At 40.0% G+C, this 17,220-nt stretch overlaps 1 protein-coding gene across 6 annotated transcripts; it reads left to right on the top strand.

The window, feature by feature from the left end:
* Positions 1 to 6: 6 nt before the first annotated feature.
* Positions 7 to 16,825, top strand: LOC118811916 (leucine-rich repeat-containing protein 10B). Of its 6 annotated transcripts, none has more exons than XM_036576499.1 (4): positions 7 to 110; positions 6,559 to 6,648; positions 8,942 to 9,209; positions 12,352 to 16,825. In XM_036576499.1, exon 4 carries the CDS (start codon positions 13,353 to 13,355, stop codon positions 14,589 to 14,591), a length of 1,239 nt encoding a protein of 412 aa, XP_036432392.1. In that variant the 5' UTR covers positions 7 to 110; positions 6,559 to 6,648; positions 8,942 to 9,209; positions 12,352 to 13,352; the 3' UTR covers positions 14,592 to 16,825. The 6 variants fall into 6 exon arrangements, 4 of the variants coding, with proteins under 4 accessions (XP_036432392.1, XP_036432395.1, XP_036432393.1 ...); XR_005007512.1 differs by lacking the exon at positions 12,352 to 16,825 and adding an exon at positions 10,669 to 10,907 and having other exon boundaries at positions 18 to 110; XR_005007511.1 differs by lacking the exon at positions 12,352 to 16,825 and adding an exon at positions 11,039 to 12,221 and having other exon boundaries at positions 20 to 110.
* The last annotated feature ends 395 nt before the right edge of the window (positions 16,826 to 17,220 follow it).

The following is a 17,220-nucleotide window of genomic DNA, read 5'->3' as shown; positions in this document are numbered from 1 at the left end:
ACAAAGAGACAGTGGTGTGTCCATTAACCGCTACATTAACTGTTTATGAACTGAATGGTTTTCCTCCATTGCGTCAGATATCGATGAAGACAGCACAAATCACCAAAACAGTGAGTTCTGCACAGTAGATGACCGTTAAGAATCAAAATGAAAACGCCACACTTTGTGTCAGCCAGATTTCTGTAAACTTGGTTAAAGACCCTTACTTTCCATATGTGTGATGTTGCGTAGTCACATTTGTACATGTGTGGCTCACAGCTAGTGATGTGATTATCTGCAATGCTATCAGTTGAACTTGCTGCCCCATAGAAGAACAAGTCGTCATAATGCTGATCAAGTGCTTTACTGCAGTGGATGATGTCTGTGAGATAGACATAATGGATGTGGGAGATGGATGAAAGAGAGAGTGGATGGATGAATGAGTGAGGAACAATGCACTTACTGATATTTTTTCCAAACATCCAAAAGGCTTTACAAAAAAACACAAGATCAGCTAGCAAGCATCACTGTGTATCAGCCTCCCCATGAATGTGACATCTCAGTTTGTTAATCACACGAAAGGCTGATAGCTGCAACAGAAGCAAGCCCCTCGCCGAACATACTCAGAGGCAGGTTTTATCTGGTTCTGCTGCAGGTACACTTAGCCTTTTCATTTTATTGCCACTACAGAGTTTTATATGAACACTGTGCCCATTTGCGGTGGTGATGGATGCAGCTGTTGGGCCTGTTCGATGAGGTGTTTTTTCTTAGATATAAACTTTTAAAAAGAAGTTCAGGTGGATATTTGGATCAACATGTATGAATTTCAAAGAGAGAGAAGTAACAGAATGATGTGTGTAAGATGCATTATTTAATTATTTCTTGACCCCTGCTATGTTCTGCAGAATGTCCTGTTGGATGTTTGAAGAATCTGAATTCTGTGAAAAATGCTCTCCAACAACCTTGAAAACTGTCATATATCCATCCAGGGCTTAATTTGTAGCGCTATCAAATGCAGGCAAAGGTGGCCTATTGGGTATGCTCTTTGGTCGGTGCTTGCAGTGCTGTCGATAAACAGGAGAGAAGGACCAAGGTACTCTTCTAAGAGAATGTTAACAAAAGACTGTTTCACTGACAGGTTCTATGAACAAATAAAACCACAGGTGTTTGTATTAGCTTTTATTAAGGAATATGTAGCAGCACATCTAAAGGGCATGAGGTGTTTATCAATAATAATGATAATTAATAATGAAGTCACATGACATGGCCAAGACTGCAGACAGCACTGTCATTCACAGATATTCTACACAACTGGTTCACAATTGGACAGGGTTAAAAAACATTTCAGACTTTTAACTGACTTGGACCTTAGACTACAATCCTTTTGCTTTTTACGTGACCCTATATCCTAATAAAATGTTTATTTTTTTTAAAAGAAATGATTGAGCATTCAATTTTATCGATGACAAAACAATCATAATGCCTCTGGTAGTTTTGTTTCAGTAGTGACATTTTTAGCTAATTTTGAGCAGAATTCAAAGCACTGAACTGGCCAAAACTGTCCACCATTTCCGCATCATTAAAACACAAAACAATTCTCCTTAATGTTACACACTTATTTTCAGACTTCGGGACACATTTACCTCAAAACAATGAGATCTAATTGCTGTGGCCATGAGGGACAGGGATGCAGCCTCACTTCCTTTTCTAAAATGTAGGGGTGTGGTTAAAATAAGCCTCCACCTATGGACTAAAACTCTTTGTGTTTCGGTTATAACAAAAAAAATTGAATTTGATGGGTAGGGTTTGGGACAGACATCTCTCAATTGAAAGTACTCTACGGATGATGATTTTTGTGTATATTTAGCTTATTACTATCTCAATTAATACCTTGGATTCCAACAGATGATAACATAATCATTGTAAATGTTTAAGGTCTGAATACAGAATCAATTTACTCTGGGACTGCAGTTTGAACTAATTTGGTAGAATGGTCCAGATAAGATATCATTTAAATTGTATAGGATTTAGACTAATCTTATTTAGATTAGTCTTTTGTGATTGTCACTTTGCAAGAATTTGGTCATTCCCAAAGTCTAATAGCTCATTTTTTCATTTTTTTTTGTTATAGTATTCAGTTATAGTGATTGATACCTGCATATAAAACTTATTACTGTATCTTTTCCAAACTGCATGCTGCATTTTGAGTTTGCCAGTTTGCTTACTAGTGAATACTAGTGGCTCAGACTGCAAAGTAATCCTGCAGATGCCTGACTAGCTAGTGCATCCAGCATGCAACCTTTATCATAGTACTCCCTGGACTTGGATGACACAAATCACATTTGAACAGTTGAAGTACTTGAAGTATACAGTTAAGTCCAAGCTAACCACAATACACCTTGTATTCTGCAAATCATCACTCATTTCTTGCAAAGCTGTAAACACTAACATTTTTTCATAGTCATTCAGGATGGCACTGCTGGCTTTATCAAGTCAGCTGATTTTATCAACATTATAGTGTACAATCATAATGATAACAAGTATCATTGTTAAATATTGTAAAAATATATAGGCCTAGCAGTGGAGCCCAGCCCTACTCCTGGTGAGTTAGTGTTGTGCAGAGTTTCAATTCTCATCTATCACACATCTAACATGCTCATTAGAGCTCATTAAGACCTTGACTAAGTAGATCAGGCCCCCTGTTCACAAAGCTTCTCATAATAGGAGTGCTGATCTAGGATCTGTTCCTGTGAGTGAAGTCATAGTAAATAAGAGAGGAATCTGATCCTAGATCAAAAGGCTACTTGGAGAAGGTTTGTGAATATGAGCCCAAGAGAGTTAAGAATATCTATCTAATGAGCATCTGAGAAGATCCATTGGATTAAGCTTGAAACTGAACTCTCCAAGGCAGTAGATTTCCAGGAGCTAGGTAGGTCACCACTGATATACTGATTATACAGCAAATAAATTTATAATCACTATAGTGTCCTCCAGCTTTATTGGCATCCATAGTAAAGATAAGCAAAACAGGCTGTGAAAATGTGCTTGTTATTTATCAGCTTGATTACTTTTACACTGGAAATGTGGCGATGGCCACGGGGTGTGCAGCTAACCAGGAGCTGGCATGCAGGGAAGTGACTCATGGGAGGTGCACACCTCCGTTAAAGAAGGTGCTGTTTATGTTGTTTATGTTGTTGTCTGTTAATTAAAAGGTCTGTGATGTGTTGTGTGTTATTCTGTGTCAGTGAGCGGGTTATTTAGGGGTGTTTTGTGTGTCGGGGCATCACCATCAGGGAGAAGCCTATGGCTGGTGATGACCTCCCCTGTGAGTACAGCCTTATGCATGTGCTCATTTCTGCCTGTTGTTCATTAAAGAGCTGTTCTCAGAGCAGAATCATGGCTTTTGTTGATTCTTCTTTTGACCCTTGTTACCATATGAATATGCCTACCTATTGTGGATTTAAAGGTCTGCTTTAGATCATTATCCTGTTGAAAGATGCAACTACAACTTAGTCTTAGCCCCCTAACGGAGAGCCTGATTTTGATTTAAAACCTCACAGATCCCCCATGATACTTCACAACAGAGATGAGGTTCTATCCTGAATGATCTTGATTCTTGTCACACCAAGCCCACCTTTACTGTTTGCTTTTTGCCTCATCTGGCCACAGAACTTGGTTCTGATTAATGCTTCAGTGATTTTAACAAACTCCAGGTTGTTACATTTATATTTGATGATAGCAGAGGCTTTCTTCTTATAAGCCTTCCAAATAGTTTATTGTTAGCTTTGGCACATCCTACCTACCTACATACCAACCTAACCACCCACCTACCTACCAATGTATATACCTACCTACCAACGTACCTACCTACCTATCAACGTATCAACCTTCTACCTACTTACCTGCCTACAAAACCACCCACCTATCTGCCTATAACCTACCTACCTGACTACCTACCTACAAACCTACCTAACCACCAATCTATCTACCTACTTGCCTACCTGTTAAATTGTCTACCTCCAAATCTCACTACCTATCTACCTACCTGCCAACCTAGCTACATATGAACGTACCGACCTAACAACCAACCTACCTACCTGCCTACATTATCAACCTATCTACCTGCCTACCTACATACCCGCCTGTCTACCTACCTGCCTACATATCAACCTCTCTACCTGCCTACCCACCTACCTACCTACCAATCTACCTACCTACCAACCTACCTATCTACCAACCTACTCATCTGCCTACATACCAACCTACCTACCTACCAACCTACCTATCTATCAACCTACTCACCTGCCTACATACCAACCTACCTACCTACTTAAAACACACACACGTGTGATAGAAGTATAATAGATGTCAGAATTTGGGCAGTTGCCAAAATCCATCAGAATTGTTTATGTGAACCATGTATTCACGTTCCTCCTTACACACATTCTAAAATGAGTTTCGAGTCGATCAGTTTTCAGTTTCTTTTAAAGTACAAGGAAAGAAAAGTTAATTGCTGTCTCTGATTTTATGATACAGGTGCAGTTGCCTAGGATGATTGGAAGGTTAGGATGAAAAACACTGGAGAATTCTTTAAATTATTGCCTTAATAGTACAGATAAATATATTCAGGTTAAACTATTTAAGAGCCATTGTCATATTTAAATCTCAACAACCTTGTCTCGTTTTATTTTTGTATTTTTGTATTTTGTATTTTTGTGACCTTTCCCATGTTGATAGAAGATTAAAAGGTCTTTGGCCTGTTTGGACTTGGTGGCCCTTAAAACATGAATGAGTAAATAATTGATTGTGATATTTGTGTAGGTTTTTGAAGTAAACTACTGGACTATATCCAAGAGGTATACTTGTAGTTTTTACCCAAAGACTTGGAATACTGATTCAAAAGATTAAAACTCAAAAACTTTATTTGCTTTCTTATGGTATAAAAATGGCAAGCTCACTTGTGAAATTATAATAAGTAATAAACATAAACACAATGATGATGGTAGAATTGCTGTAGTGCAGGGACAAGCAGTGAGGCCCTGCCTGGAAACTGTTAATGCTTGTGCGTGAGTGTTTTATATGTAGGCCTGTAGAGATAAGGACAGCACAGGCTTACTGAAGAGCAACAGCAGATATACATAAAAGGAATTAATCAACTCAGTCAACCCCTGCAGGTTTAAACAGTGGTGCAGAGTGATGTGGACCTGTGGTGTTGTTTGGCAATTCCTGGCTGAGCCTAGTCCGTCATTATACTCTTTAAAACTACTAATAAAAGACAGAGATCTCAAGATTGCACTTATACCCTTTACGTGCCAAACTCACATGAAACATATACACATGACTGCAGAAATAAAGGCTAACGTGCTGTAATCCTTTAATTTCTTCTGTCTAAAGAAGTTAAGCAGATTTCAGAAACAAAGCCCTTTTACCTTTTGCAACTACTTGGCAGTGGAGACCCTTCCTCACTGTGGTGCTGGGTTTGCAGTATAATGTTAATGACAGACTTTTGATATATATTTATAGACAGATGGAAGTTAAATGACCATGCAGGGTTACAGTATTATTTCTGTCAAGGATTGTTTGTTTCCTTTTTCCAAGGCTCAAAAGCAAAACTTTTAGTGTAGTATGTCAGTGCATAGTACCATGTGAGTTACGCTTTGTAAGTGAAGCTGGTCATGTTATCACGCTGCAGTCATTCGATACAGAGCTGATGGCCTAGATCATTGGATTATCATAAAAATGTTTGTATTGACATCAAGTTGTGACAATCATCAAAGATTACTCTTCACAAATGATTTAATGGTTAACCTGTATGATTATTATTCAGTAGAAACTAATATGGTAGTTATGTAGTCGAGAGTGAGGAATGGAAATGTAGAACTGTCCACAGCTCTTTGGAGTTCTATGTGTTGGGCTATTTCTTAGTTTCTATCAGTATTTAGAGATGAGTGAGACAAATTCATTATTCAGTTACTTGTTTGTGAATTTACTAGCAAAAGTTAGTAACTGTTTGGAATTCTAATATGTTGCAGGTTTCATATGATTAGTATGATACTAGAGAGCTGTTAATGAAAATACAAGCTGTGTCCAGAATGAGGGAATTGAGCCACCGAAGATTCTGAAATGACAGAGAAAGCTGTATAACTTTCGAAATTAGGTTAATAAAATATTATAATTGAAGTCCAGAACACATTTTAAAAGTGGAGGTTACATCTCAAGGCAGGTAACAAACAAAAATTAATGTAAATAGATAATGACATTATTATTTTTTTATTATTTATTTTATGTTTAATTTGGTTAGTAAATAATAATAGTGCAGTAAAATGTGCAGAAGTGTCTTCTCTGTAGAGGATGTGTTCACTTATTTTCACCTATAAAATGAACAAAACATTGACCAGTGGAGCCCACATTTCTGCATGCAGATGTACGCATCTAAATCCTGAACATTCAAATAGACCAAAACTGATTGGTGGTCTGTTGGTGCTTTATTGGTTCAGTTCAGGTGGTATGAGAGCGTGACTGGTGTGATGTCATCAGTAACCCACTGCCTACTGTTTTTTTTCTGCCTTGCCAATTCAGTGGTCTCTCTTCAGAAGCCGGACTGAGTCTATGTGCTTATGATGATATGGTGGTAGGAAGTCATGAAGCATTCATTCATGCTAAGCACAGGTTAGTTTACTCATGCTCAAACTTAAATTTAATCTTTAATTTTGTTCTGTCTATTTTAACCCCTTAACAATCCATGGGCCAGCCGGTGGGCCCAAAGATTTATTACACACTTCTAAACTTAAGAATAGCTCCATTTGTTTGCATTGTATAATAAGCCTTTGTATGAAATAAACCTTGAATATTAAGGGGTTTAATGATAGTTATTCTAATAATAGTTATAATCATGTTTGTTATTCTCAATGCAGTTTCCATAGTAGGCCTATTAAAGTTCAAACTTTGATATATATATATATATATATATATATATATCAAAGTTTGATATATATAGCAAAGTTTGTGTATTGTCCAATTTAATATTCAGTTTCCCTCATTAAATGTACAATACATGCATAGTCAGGCTTCTTTTTACAGCGTAATTTATTTACAGTTTTAGAATTTTTCCTGAACAATAGACAGTAAACTAAAATATAACTGTATGGAAGAAGCCACAACCAAAGGATAACACACTTCCATGGTATGCATCATTATCTCTGTATTAACCGCTCATTACCTTCTGGCTAGCAGCATGTGCAGAGTGCATGGTCTACAGCTGAACATAGAGCATGGCAGCGTGTTCATAAGATCATCAGTAGATAATCTCTCGCTTTCTTTACTGGCTGTTAAGAGGTGAATAATCTTTAACCCTTTGATCCACAGCTTAGGTCATTTTGACCCAGGCTTATCTTTGTGCTGCTCTAATTCCACAAACTTCTCTGTGAATACAGGAACGAGGTTATGGGCACCTTTCATTTTGGTTTAAGACATTGAAGCTTGCTAATTAACTTATGTAATGATTTGAAAGAGCCCCCTCAGAATGTATTTTCTGAGATATTATTTATTACTACATCACAAAGTGCACAGAATTACTGTTTAAGTACATTCCTGCTTATTATCTGACAATTTTACATGCTATTGGCATTATTTTTGCGATGATAAGCAGGATATTTGGTGCCTAAGCTTGTTATTCAGCTATTGATCTATTACTGACTATTCAGTAACTACTATAACTATCTACTATGAAGGCAATACGCAAATGTAATAGTTATATTAGAGTGTCATATCAAGTTCAAGTTCAAATTCAAGCTCAAGAGGCTTTATTGTCATGTCAACTATATACAAGTACACAGTGAAACAAAACAACATTCCTCCAGGACCATGGTGCAACACAGGAACTCAAGTGCAAAACAATACAATATACACAGTGCAGACAATACAGTACAATAAATACAAAAGACTTACATACCAAATACCAAAGAATAAATACCAAAACACAGGTAGTACATGGTACTGAGAATATGCAGGTTGTGCAAAGCAGGATGTAAAGTACTATGACATATTTAAACAATAGAACACGAGAGGGAGTGTGTTATCGTGAAATAACATCACGGCTGTGATTTGGTCATACATCATCACAGCCATGATGTTATTTGCGATACACAAACTCTCTGTTCTATTGCTTTTATACAACAGTTAAATAAATAAAGTAAGAAATTACTAAATTGGGCAGTGAACGTGGCATTTAATGTTTTAATGTTAGCGATTCCTTCCGCCAAATTATAATTCCTTAACAAGCAGCATGTTGCTACGTCACAGTAACGAGCTCCGCTCATGCGCCTCACAGCCGGCAGTTCATTCTCCAGCTCCACACAGAACAACTGACAGTTTGGGAATTTAGTGTAGTCTCACCTTCAGAGTCTGACCAAATCAGCTGTCGATAAAATGTGATCTTAAAAGTATCCATTTTCTGTTTGTGGCAAAGTAAGAAGTAAAAACTTTCAAATGGCTTGAGCGTCTCCTACAGCTGTCAAACTCGTTTTAGCGGAGTGATACAGTGTTTGTGGAAAAACCGTGATGTTATGGCGAAATAACAGCACGGTGAGAACGCTTCTCAACCAAGCAGCTTGTGTGGCCGGAACTAACTGTTGTGCAATAGCAGATAGCCTAGCATTTATGAGCGTAGAAGTCACTGAGGTAGCAACCAGAATAACAGCAACGGAATCCAGTATTTTGTTGGTACAGTATTCTAGCAGTCGATATTGTTAAAGAATTAAAATGTGCTAAAATGCAAGTAGTCAGATATGAATTATATTAAGTGAAGTAATTCATTGCGAAATACAATAATTATATTAAATACAGTGTCACCGACATAATCTGAAATTTTAAGAAGTAGTGAGTGAGATTGTCTCATACTGTTATGTATGTATGTGTGTGTGTGTGTGTGTGTGTGTGTGTGTGTGTGTGTGTGTGTGTGTAGGTGCCTGTCAATTCATTCCAAGGGAGTTGAGGAGTCTGATGGCTTGTGGAAAGAAACTGTTGCAAAGTCTGGCTGTGAGGGCCCGATGTGATTGTGGTACCTTCTTCCGGATGGCAGAAGAGAGAACAGTTCATGTGAGGGGTGTGTGGGGTCGTCTGCATTGCTGGCAGCTTTTCGGATGCAGCATGTGGTGTAAATATCCGTGATGGAGGGAAGATAGACCCCGATGATCTTTTCAACTGTCCTCACTATTCACTGGAGGGAACATGTAAGTGTTATATTCCAATGTTTCCTCTGAGATAAACGTGACTACAATGGGTAAATATAAATGGCTTTTAGGGGTTAAAAGTTGATTTAATTGTAGTTGATCATAGTGGATTTCATTAATGCTATTTATAAATAAACAATCAGGGCAGGATCAGGAATTGGCAGAGGTTCAGCAATATATACTTGAGGAACTACGACAAAGGCAGAAGCTACAGATGTTTATCATCTCATAGTAGTTATGGTGTCATTTTTAGTACTTTCTAAGTAACTTATAGTAGTTATTCAGTAATTTATAGTAGTTATTGAGTTTCTAATAGTTAGTAGTTACTGAGTAATTTATAAATATTACTGAGTAATGCATAGCAGTTACTGAATAATTCATGGTAGGTATCAAATAATTCATAGTGGTCACTGAGTATTTTGTGGTAGTTATAGAGTAATTTGTAGTAGTGTCTAAGTAACCTATAGATGTTATTGTATAAGTTAATGTAGTTATTGAGTAATTAATACTAGTTCATTCCAAACAATAACCACATATTGTGTGGCTAATTGGCTTCTTCTGGTAAAACTAATCCAACTCAGATAGGGCTTTTTCTCAGTAATTTCTCTGAATTACTTAATTCATAGTAGTCACTAAGTAATTCATGATAGTTGCTGAGTAATTTGTAGTAGTTACTGAGTGATTCATAGTAGTTACTAAGTAATTTATATGTATTACTGGGTAATTCATAGCAGTTATCAAATAATTCATACAAGTCAATGAGTAATTTGTGGTAGTTATACTAGTAGCATCAAAGGTAGTGATTATTTCATATTACTAACTGAATATGCTCAAACTCTCATAAAGACTAAAGTTTCTGTAAAATAAAAAAATTCCAGTTGTCAGTGCTCACTTCTTATTCCTCTCGTGGGTACAAGTCTGAAGTCATTATGTTAAGTCACCACTAGAGGGTGGTTGTTCTCCTGGGGTTGTTTAAGGTGAAATAAAGGCCTGTATGAGCTTTAACAACTCTTAGTTTGTTCTCTAACTCTGTCTAACTGCTCTAACTAAGCTACTCAGCACACAACAAACACTACACAGGCTTACAGGCTGTTTACTTATGTAATCTACTAGTATGTCCTCAGTAGTACCATTCAGTAAAGATGATGGCACCAAAGGAACTGTATAGTGTCTGTCCTACTTTGAAGATGATTACAATTCTAATATCAGTTTTCATTATTTATTGTTTATTTATTCATTTATTTATTTATTTACACAGTGGCTAAATTTGAGTATTGCATTTGAAAAACTGATTCTGAATCAGTGAAGAGGGTCTTTTTTTTCTCAGTGATTAGTATTAATTTCTGGTAAATCACTGTATTTTCTTTCACTAAGCCACATCAGGAGATATTTACATTCAATCTGTACTTGACCTTCTACTGTCTGTTCATATATCTCACATCCTCATCATCATCCTCAGGTGTGTAGTGGTGACCCTGCGTTTAAAGCTCAGACTTTGATCTAAAATACTTTGGACACGATGTGTTGTTCACACACTCACACAGACTGAAGAGACCGACAGAAGACTACACTTATATAATATATGTATACACTAAACACACAGGTCAAGAATGTCTGTGCCTGCCATGTGACCAGGTTTCACACCATCTTGTGTGTCATATTTATGTTGTGTATTGAAAATAAACAAATAACCAAATTAATAAATGGCTATAAAAAATAAAATAAGCAAACAATGAATCAAGTTTGTCTATGTGTGTGTGTGTGTGTGTGTGTGTGTGTGTGTGTGTGCACATGCAACAAGTCAGTTAACAAAATTTCTTCCCTCCTAGATATTCTATGATCAGCTGTGAGTGGGATTACTGAAAAGTGGATGCATTTAGGAACCACAGCAACTCAGCCATGAAGTGTCAGACCACATAAAGTTGTAGAGCGGGGTCACTGAGTGCTGAGGCACATAATGCATAAAAGTCACCAACACTCTGTTGACTCCATAACTGCAGAGTTCCAAACCTCCTCTGGCATTAACATCAGCACAAAAACTGTGCGCCGGGAGCTTCATTGCATGGATTTCTATGGCCGAGCAACTGCATGCCTTACACCACCAAGCACGATGCCAAGCGTCAGATGGTGTGGCGTAAAGCACGCCACCATTGGAATCTGGAACAGTGGAAACAGAGTGACAAATCAAGCTCCTCTATCTGGCAGTCTGATGGATGAGTCTGGGTTTGCCCAATGTCAGGAGAACGTTACCTGCCTGACTGCATTGTGCCAACTGTAAAGTTTGGTGGAGGAGGGATAATGATATGGACTTTGACTTTTTTAATGGTTCGACATCACAATGTAAAGGATCCTAATAGTTTAACAGGTGACCAAAGGCTGATTCGAAACGCATTTGATGGTTTCCTAATGGCATCTAAAAGTGTTCTACAGGAAACTAGTGGTTTTTATTGGAAACCAATAACCAAATTCTCATTAGAAAACAAAACCATTAGGTTTTAATACTAATGGTTTCTAATGGTCCTTTTTCAGCAGGGTTCTGTAGCCTAACTTCAGGACACTTGCAAATATTGTCCTGTAACGTCAAATTCAGGTTGAATTACTTCAACTTCTAACTTCTAATCTGCACTGCAAAGAATGGCTGTTCTACAAATACCACAGCACACTGTTTTCCTAATTACAGCAATACCTCACTTAACAAAAATAGGTGCCTGGGGAGTCCATTGCTTGCTGCGTTGCTCTTTTTTGCTATGAATTCTGGGAGTTGGAGTCCTTCTTTAACAGCGCAAGCTGTAATTTACAGTGAATTCCACAAAAAACGAACTCTCAAAATCCCCTGAAAACTCTACAGAGGTATAATGTAAAACATCAAAACATCAAAAAACAACGTTAAATGTGCGCGTAAAGTTTAAATGCATCACTAAAAACGCGACAATGTGTAGTATGCGATAATTAGTAGCCATTGGCTGTGATGGCGGAGTCATTAAATCAGTAGGTTGGAGTTGTGAGTATAAGTAAAGAGTTATTTACGTCGAAAAATGTCTGTGTTTTTATCTTTTATCAACTCTCTCTCTCTCTCTCTCTCTCTCTCCCCCCCTCCCTCCCCATGTGATCCATTTGTGTATCTCCCTTTTCCGGTTGCTAGGGGAGGAGAGCCGCGGTCCTCTAGCGTCTCGCTCAAACTCCAGCCAAGAGAGAAAGACGGAACACGGCCGGGTAAACGCGCTTCTCCGCGGCCGTAGCCCGCCGAGCCTACAGCGGACTTTTCCCTCCGCCACCGCGGACAACTGCGAACTTTCTCTGGATAGCGACTGCGTACGCGAGAGAGGCGTCATCAGCGCGAGCTGCATGAGAGTGGACTTCCCTCGGCTGGCTCACATTGCCGCTGGCCAGGTCACACTGGTACACTGCTGCACGGGCTGGATAAAGGGCAGCGTGCGGGGGCTCCGGCGGCGGGGACGCTTTCTCAGGACGCCCTCATGGCGAGTGCTGCTCGACAGAAGTGAAAAGCGCCGGAACTGAGCGAGGAGCTGAGCTGAAGTTTGTGTTTTTAATGTGAGCGATGGATGGCTGTGCGCGGGGACGGCGGCGGAGCGCTGTTTCAGCACAACAGGATTTCTCTGGTCAGTGTCATAACGGGCTTTTGACAGCTTTACTGGACAGGAGCCCCAGTCCGGGAGTGGCTAGCTGAACACTGGATCACCTTTTGAATTACCCTGACAAAATTAAAGATCACTCTGTCCATAGCTACTACTACTACTGCTACAATTATTACTACTACTATTACTACTACTACTACTATTACTATTACTACTACTACTACCATTACTACATGTTCTGCAACTGTTAAGCCTATATATGAGACCTTGCATTATTTAGTATGGGCGCCTGTTGTAAAAGACAGCGTGTTTGCTGACATCGGGCACTGCTGTCCTGAGGCTGAGTTGCGGTGTCCCGCATCCGACGCATCATGAGTCCATGCGCAGCATCTCTCTCTGCTGGGACAGACCTGCTGAGTGTAGCTCACAGAGAGGGGGCAAAGCAGCCCCTTAGAGCTCCACACACACTCCTCCCCTCCTGAAACACACACACACAGCCACGCCGTCACATATATATACACACACACTGTGATACGCAATTGAGGGGATGGGCAACTCCTCTCGAAAAGAAGGCGAGGAAGAAGGAGGGGAGGAGAAAGAAAAAGAAAAGGAGGAGGATGGCGAGAAGGAGGAAAAAGCGATAAAAGAAAAAGAGGAGGAAGAGGAGGCTCCAGATGAAGAGCTGCCGTTAGGTGTGGACGAACTTCTTGCAAGTGGAGATCCAGTGCTGGACCTGAGCTACTACAAATTCCGCCGCCTCCCCAAGCAAGTGCTGGGCCTGGCGCATTTGGAGAAGCTATACTTGTGTGGGAACCGCCTGCGAACACTGCCTGATGGCATCTCGCAGCTGCAGGGCCTGCGCATCCTGGCGCTGGACTTCAACAAAATGGATGACGTCCCCCTGGCCGTGTGCCAGCTGGCCAACCTCACCCGCCTGTACCTTGGCAGCAATCGGCTGATGAGCCTGCCACCGGATTTTAGGAACCTGCAGAGTCTGCGCTGTCTCTGGGTGGAGAGCAACTACTTCCAGCGCTTCCCCAAGCAGCTGTACGACCTGCCCCACCTACGCTCGCTGCAGATGGGCGACAACAGGCTGCGGACCCTGCCCTCCGACCTGTGGCGCATGGAGGCTCTGCGGGGGCTCTGGCTCTATGGCAACCGCTTTGAGGAGTTCCCCCGGGTGCTCCTGAAGATGGATCAGCTGGAGATCCTAGACTTAGATCGCAACCGCATCTCCGAATTCCCCAGCCTGCTGCAACTTCCGGCGCTCCGACTCTTCTCATATGATCACAACCCTGTGAAGGGGCCTCCACGGGTCGGGGAGGAGGTCATCATTGTTGGGGAAGGGGCGGAAGAAGCCCTGCAGGTCAGGGAAAGAAGAAAGGAAGCCAAGGAAAGAGCGCAAAGGGAAGCGGAGGAGGCGGCAGCAGCGGCGGCAGCCGCGCCGGTCATCATCGGGATACTGAAGAAACTTAGGATGAGTAGCAGCTCATTGGCCGCTGCAAGTGACACAGCAGCCACGAATGGGATGGTGCCATCAGCACCCCCAGCTGAGGAGGAGGTGGCATTGCAGGGAAAAGAAGAAGAGGGGGAGTCTGAAAGGCCTACTGTGGCACTTGATGAGGCGGAGCTTGAATATGAGGAGGAGGGGCTGGAGTATGAGAGGGAGGAGCTTATCTGTGAGGGCGAGGGGTATGAGGGTTACGGAGGGGCGGAGTTAGAGTATGAGAGAGCTGAGATGGACTATGAGTATGAAGGGGAGGAGCCTGAACAAGATGGAACATGATCTTTGACTTCTTCCCTTTAACCACTTCAGTGCTTAATTTGGGTTGCACTAATTTAATTGCAAGGCAATGCAGACATTTTTCTCAAATCTAACAGTTCTAACAGTGTTCTAAAATGATGATGGTGTTTTTTTGTGAAATACTTCTGTAGTGGGATACAGAGTGAAAATGACGTCCTGTAGGCTTCCACAGGACATAGAACTTCATCCTTTTTTTGGGATCAAAGTGGTCTTGTACAGCGGAAAAGATAGAAATAATTCAACATCCCCTCGCCTCGTGGTGTAAATTATAAATGAGTATTTTAACGCAGTCTCCTAAAATGTTTAGCACAAATGTGTTATTCGTCTAGGATTCTGGCTGCACTAGCTTTAAAGTTCCTCCACATGAAAGGGAAGAAAATGATGGCATATACAAACACATCACCCCCCACAACATTCAATACAGTACAGAGCAGATTACATGCATTCTGTTCTTTATTAGATAGAAGTAATAGCCCAACAATTGGAGAATAATGCATCACTGCTTCAGTGGTACATTAGATTGTTATAATATAAAAAACATAATATAGTTTCTGAAAGCAGTTTTACATCCCAGTTCTATATCTAATTCAGTCTCCTTCATTTGGATTTTCTAGCAAAGATCATTAGAACCTTAGTGGAGGCCCATGGAAGTCTACAGTGGGGTCCAAAAGTCTGAGACCACATTGAAAATGTGGGGATTTTTTCAGTTAAACCTGGGAATAAATAACAAAGTTTTAGGATATTGAGAAATTGAAAATTATTGAAATATTATATAATACAATATTATATAAGTAAAATAAGTATAAGACAAGATTTTCAAAATTCTGCACTATTTCTAGATTGGTGACAGTGACCATGTTGAGGCCTTTGTACAAAAAGGTCAGAATTTTATAAATCCTATCTCTTCCATTGAAGAGACGACTTTGAGACGACTCTCAGTTGGATTTGATCTACTTATCAGAGCCTTTTGCAGAAACTTGTGAAGTCCATGCCAGTTTGAGTGCACGCTGTAATTAAAGCAAACAGGTGGCACGGAAAAACTAATATTCTGAAAGTCATGTTACAGTTTCAAAGATTATATATTTACCATTCAAATAGTTATGCTGATAATTGTAATGAAAAAATGTATTAAATGAGAAAAGAGTTCAAAATACGAGCACTTTCACCAGCGGTCTCAAACTTTTGGACCCCACTGTACTTGCTGACAAGTAAAGGTGACTAAAAGCGTTCTTTGTGCGATGCCATAGGAGAAACACTTTTGGAAATGAGATGAGTGAAGAGTGTGAAGAACATTTTTAAAGTTTAAAGAACCTCCACAGAAGGTAAAGGTTCTTGGAAAGACCCTTAAATTGGTAAAGAACCTTTATTTTATGTGAGGGTTCTTTCAGCCTTTCACAGGTTCTTCACACTCACAAATCTCTTTGTCCGACGTTTTTTTTAATGTTTGTTTTTTGTTCCCCGAATGGTCTTTAGGGACCCTCAGACAGTCTATATTTTTGTTCCTACCCAACCCAGCACAGGGATAGAGCAAAAACATGGATTGTTTGGGGGTCACTGGACACCAGTTTGAGAACCACTGCTTTAAGGAACCAAAAGTGCTTCTTATATGGCATCGCTCAAAGAATTCTTTGTGGCACATTTTTAAAAAGAATGTATAGGAGAACATTTTTAAACCAAATCTTACTTTTGCGGCACACATTTCACCACATCATTGTAAAACACTATGAGAAATGAAAAAAATAGATTGAGAAAAATGTTGACATTTTCCAAAAGGTAAAGGCAAAAGGAAAAGGGGAGGGGATTTTATTAAAAAAAGACACTTAAAGTATATTATAAGGGGTGACATGTTTGCTCTATCAAGGCTGCTGTGAATTTTTATATAACCGTGTCTCCAGTAGTGAGACAAACCCAGTACAGGACTCTCAACAGGTTTAGCACTTAATTTATTCTCTTCAAAAACCCTGTGAAAACCAATGGAAACTGCACATCTGTTATGGGCTGCAGCTTTATACATTACGAGTAAGACCAACTCATTTTTTTCAGTGTATGTGAGTGTGAATGCATGTGTGAGAGAGAGAGAGAGAGAGAGAGAGAGAGATAGTGTAATCGTACTCTACCCTGGGTGTACTGTATCTGGAATAGGATACTGCGATTGCTGTGATGTGTGTTGGTGAAACGAAATCTTCTCTCATTAAATAATCATAGAGTTTGCGAAATGTGTTTCAATCATTCATGTGGGGCTGAGAGTAAGATCTAATACTTGCTCAGACTCTTGAAAGTGTGCTCCAGTTGTGCAATCCAAAGCTCAGGAAGAGGTCCTGCATTTGAATTGAGACACATGGGCTAAGCCTAGCCGCGCAACAGCAGCCGCAGAGCTTTGAAAGATTACAGAGATAAATGTGTGACGCTAGCCAAGCTAATGCTAACTGAGGTAAACTTTGCTTCAGTAGTCTAAGCTAGTCTGGGCACGACATGTGAAAACCAGAGAGGGGTGTGAGGGGATGAGAAAGAGGCAGAGGGAGAGAATAGAGGGGGACTCTTCTCCTTAAAAGGCCAGGGAAGGAAGCCAGAGATGTTTTAAACATTAGCACGAGAGGGGGAGAGAACAAAT

This window comes from Colossoma macropomum, unplaced genomic scaffold (assembly GCF_904425465.1).
Source record: "Colossoma macropomum unplaced genomic scaffold, Colossoma_macropomum, whole genome shotgun sequence".
Taxonomy (NCBI): domain Eukaryota; kingdom Metazoa; phylum Chordata; class Actinopteri; order Characiformes; family Serrasalmidae; genus Colossoma; species Colossoma macropomum.
Note: the sequence above shows the minus strand (reverse complement) of the source record. Positions and strands in the feature narration are given on the sequence as shown.

Excerpts from the sequence above, each read along its gene's own strand:
- LOC118811916 (XM_036576499.1), top strand. The coding sequence starts at position 13,353 with ATGGGCAACTCCTCTCGAAAAGAAGGCGAGGAAGAAGGAGGGGAGGAG.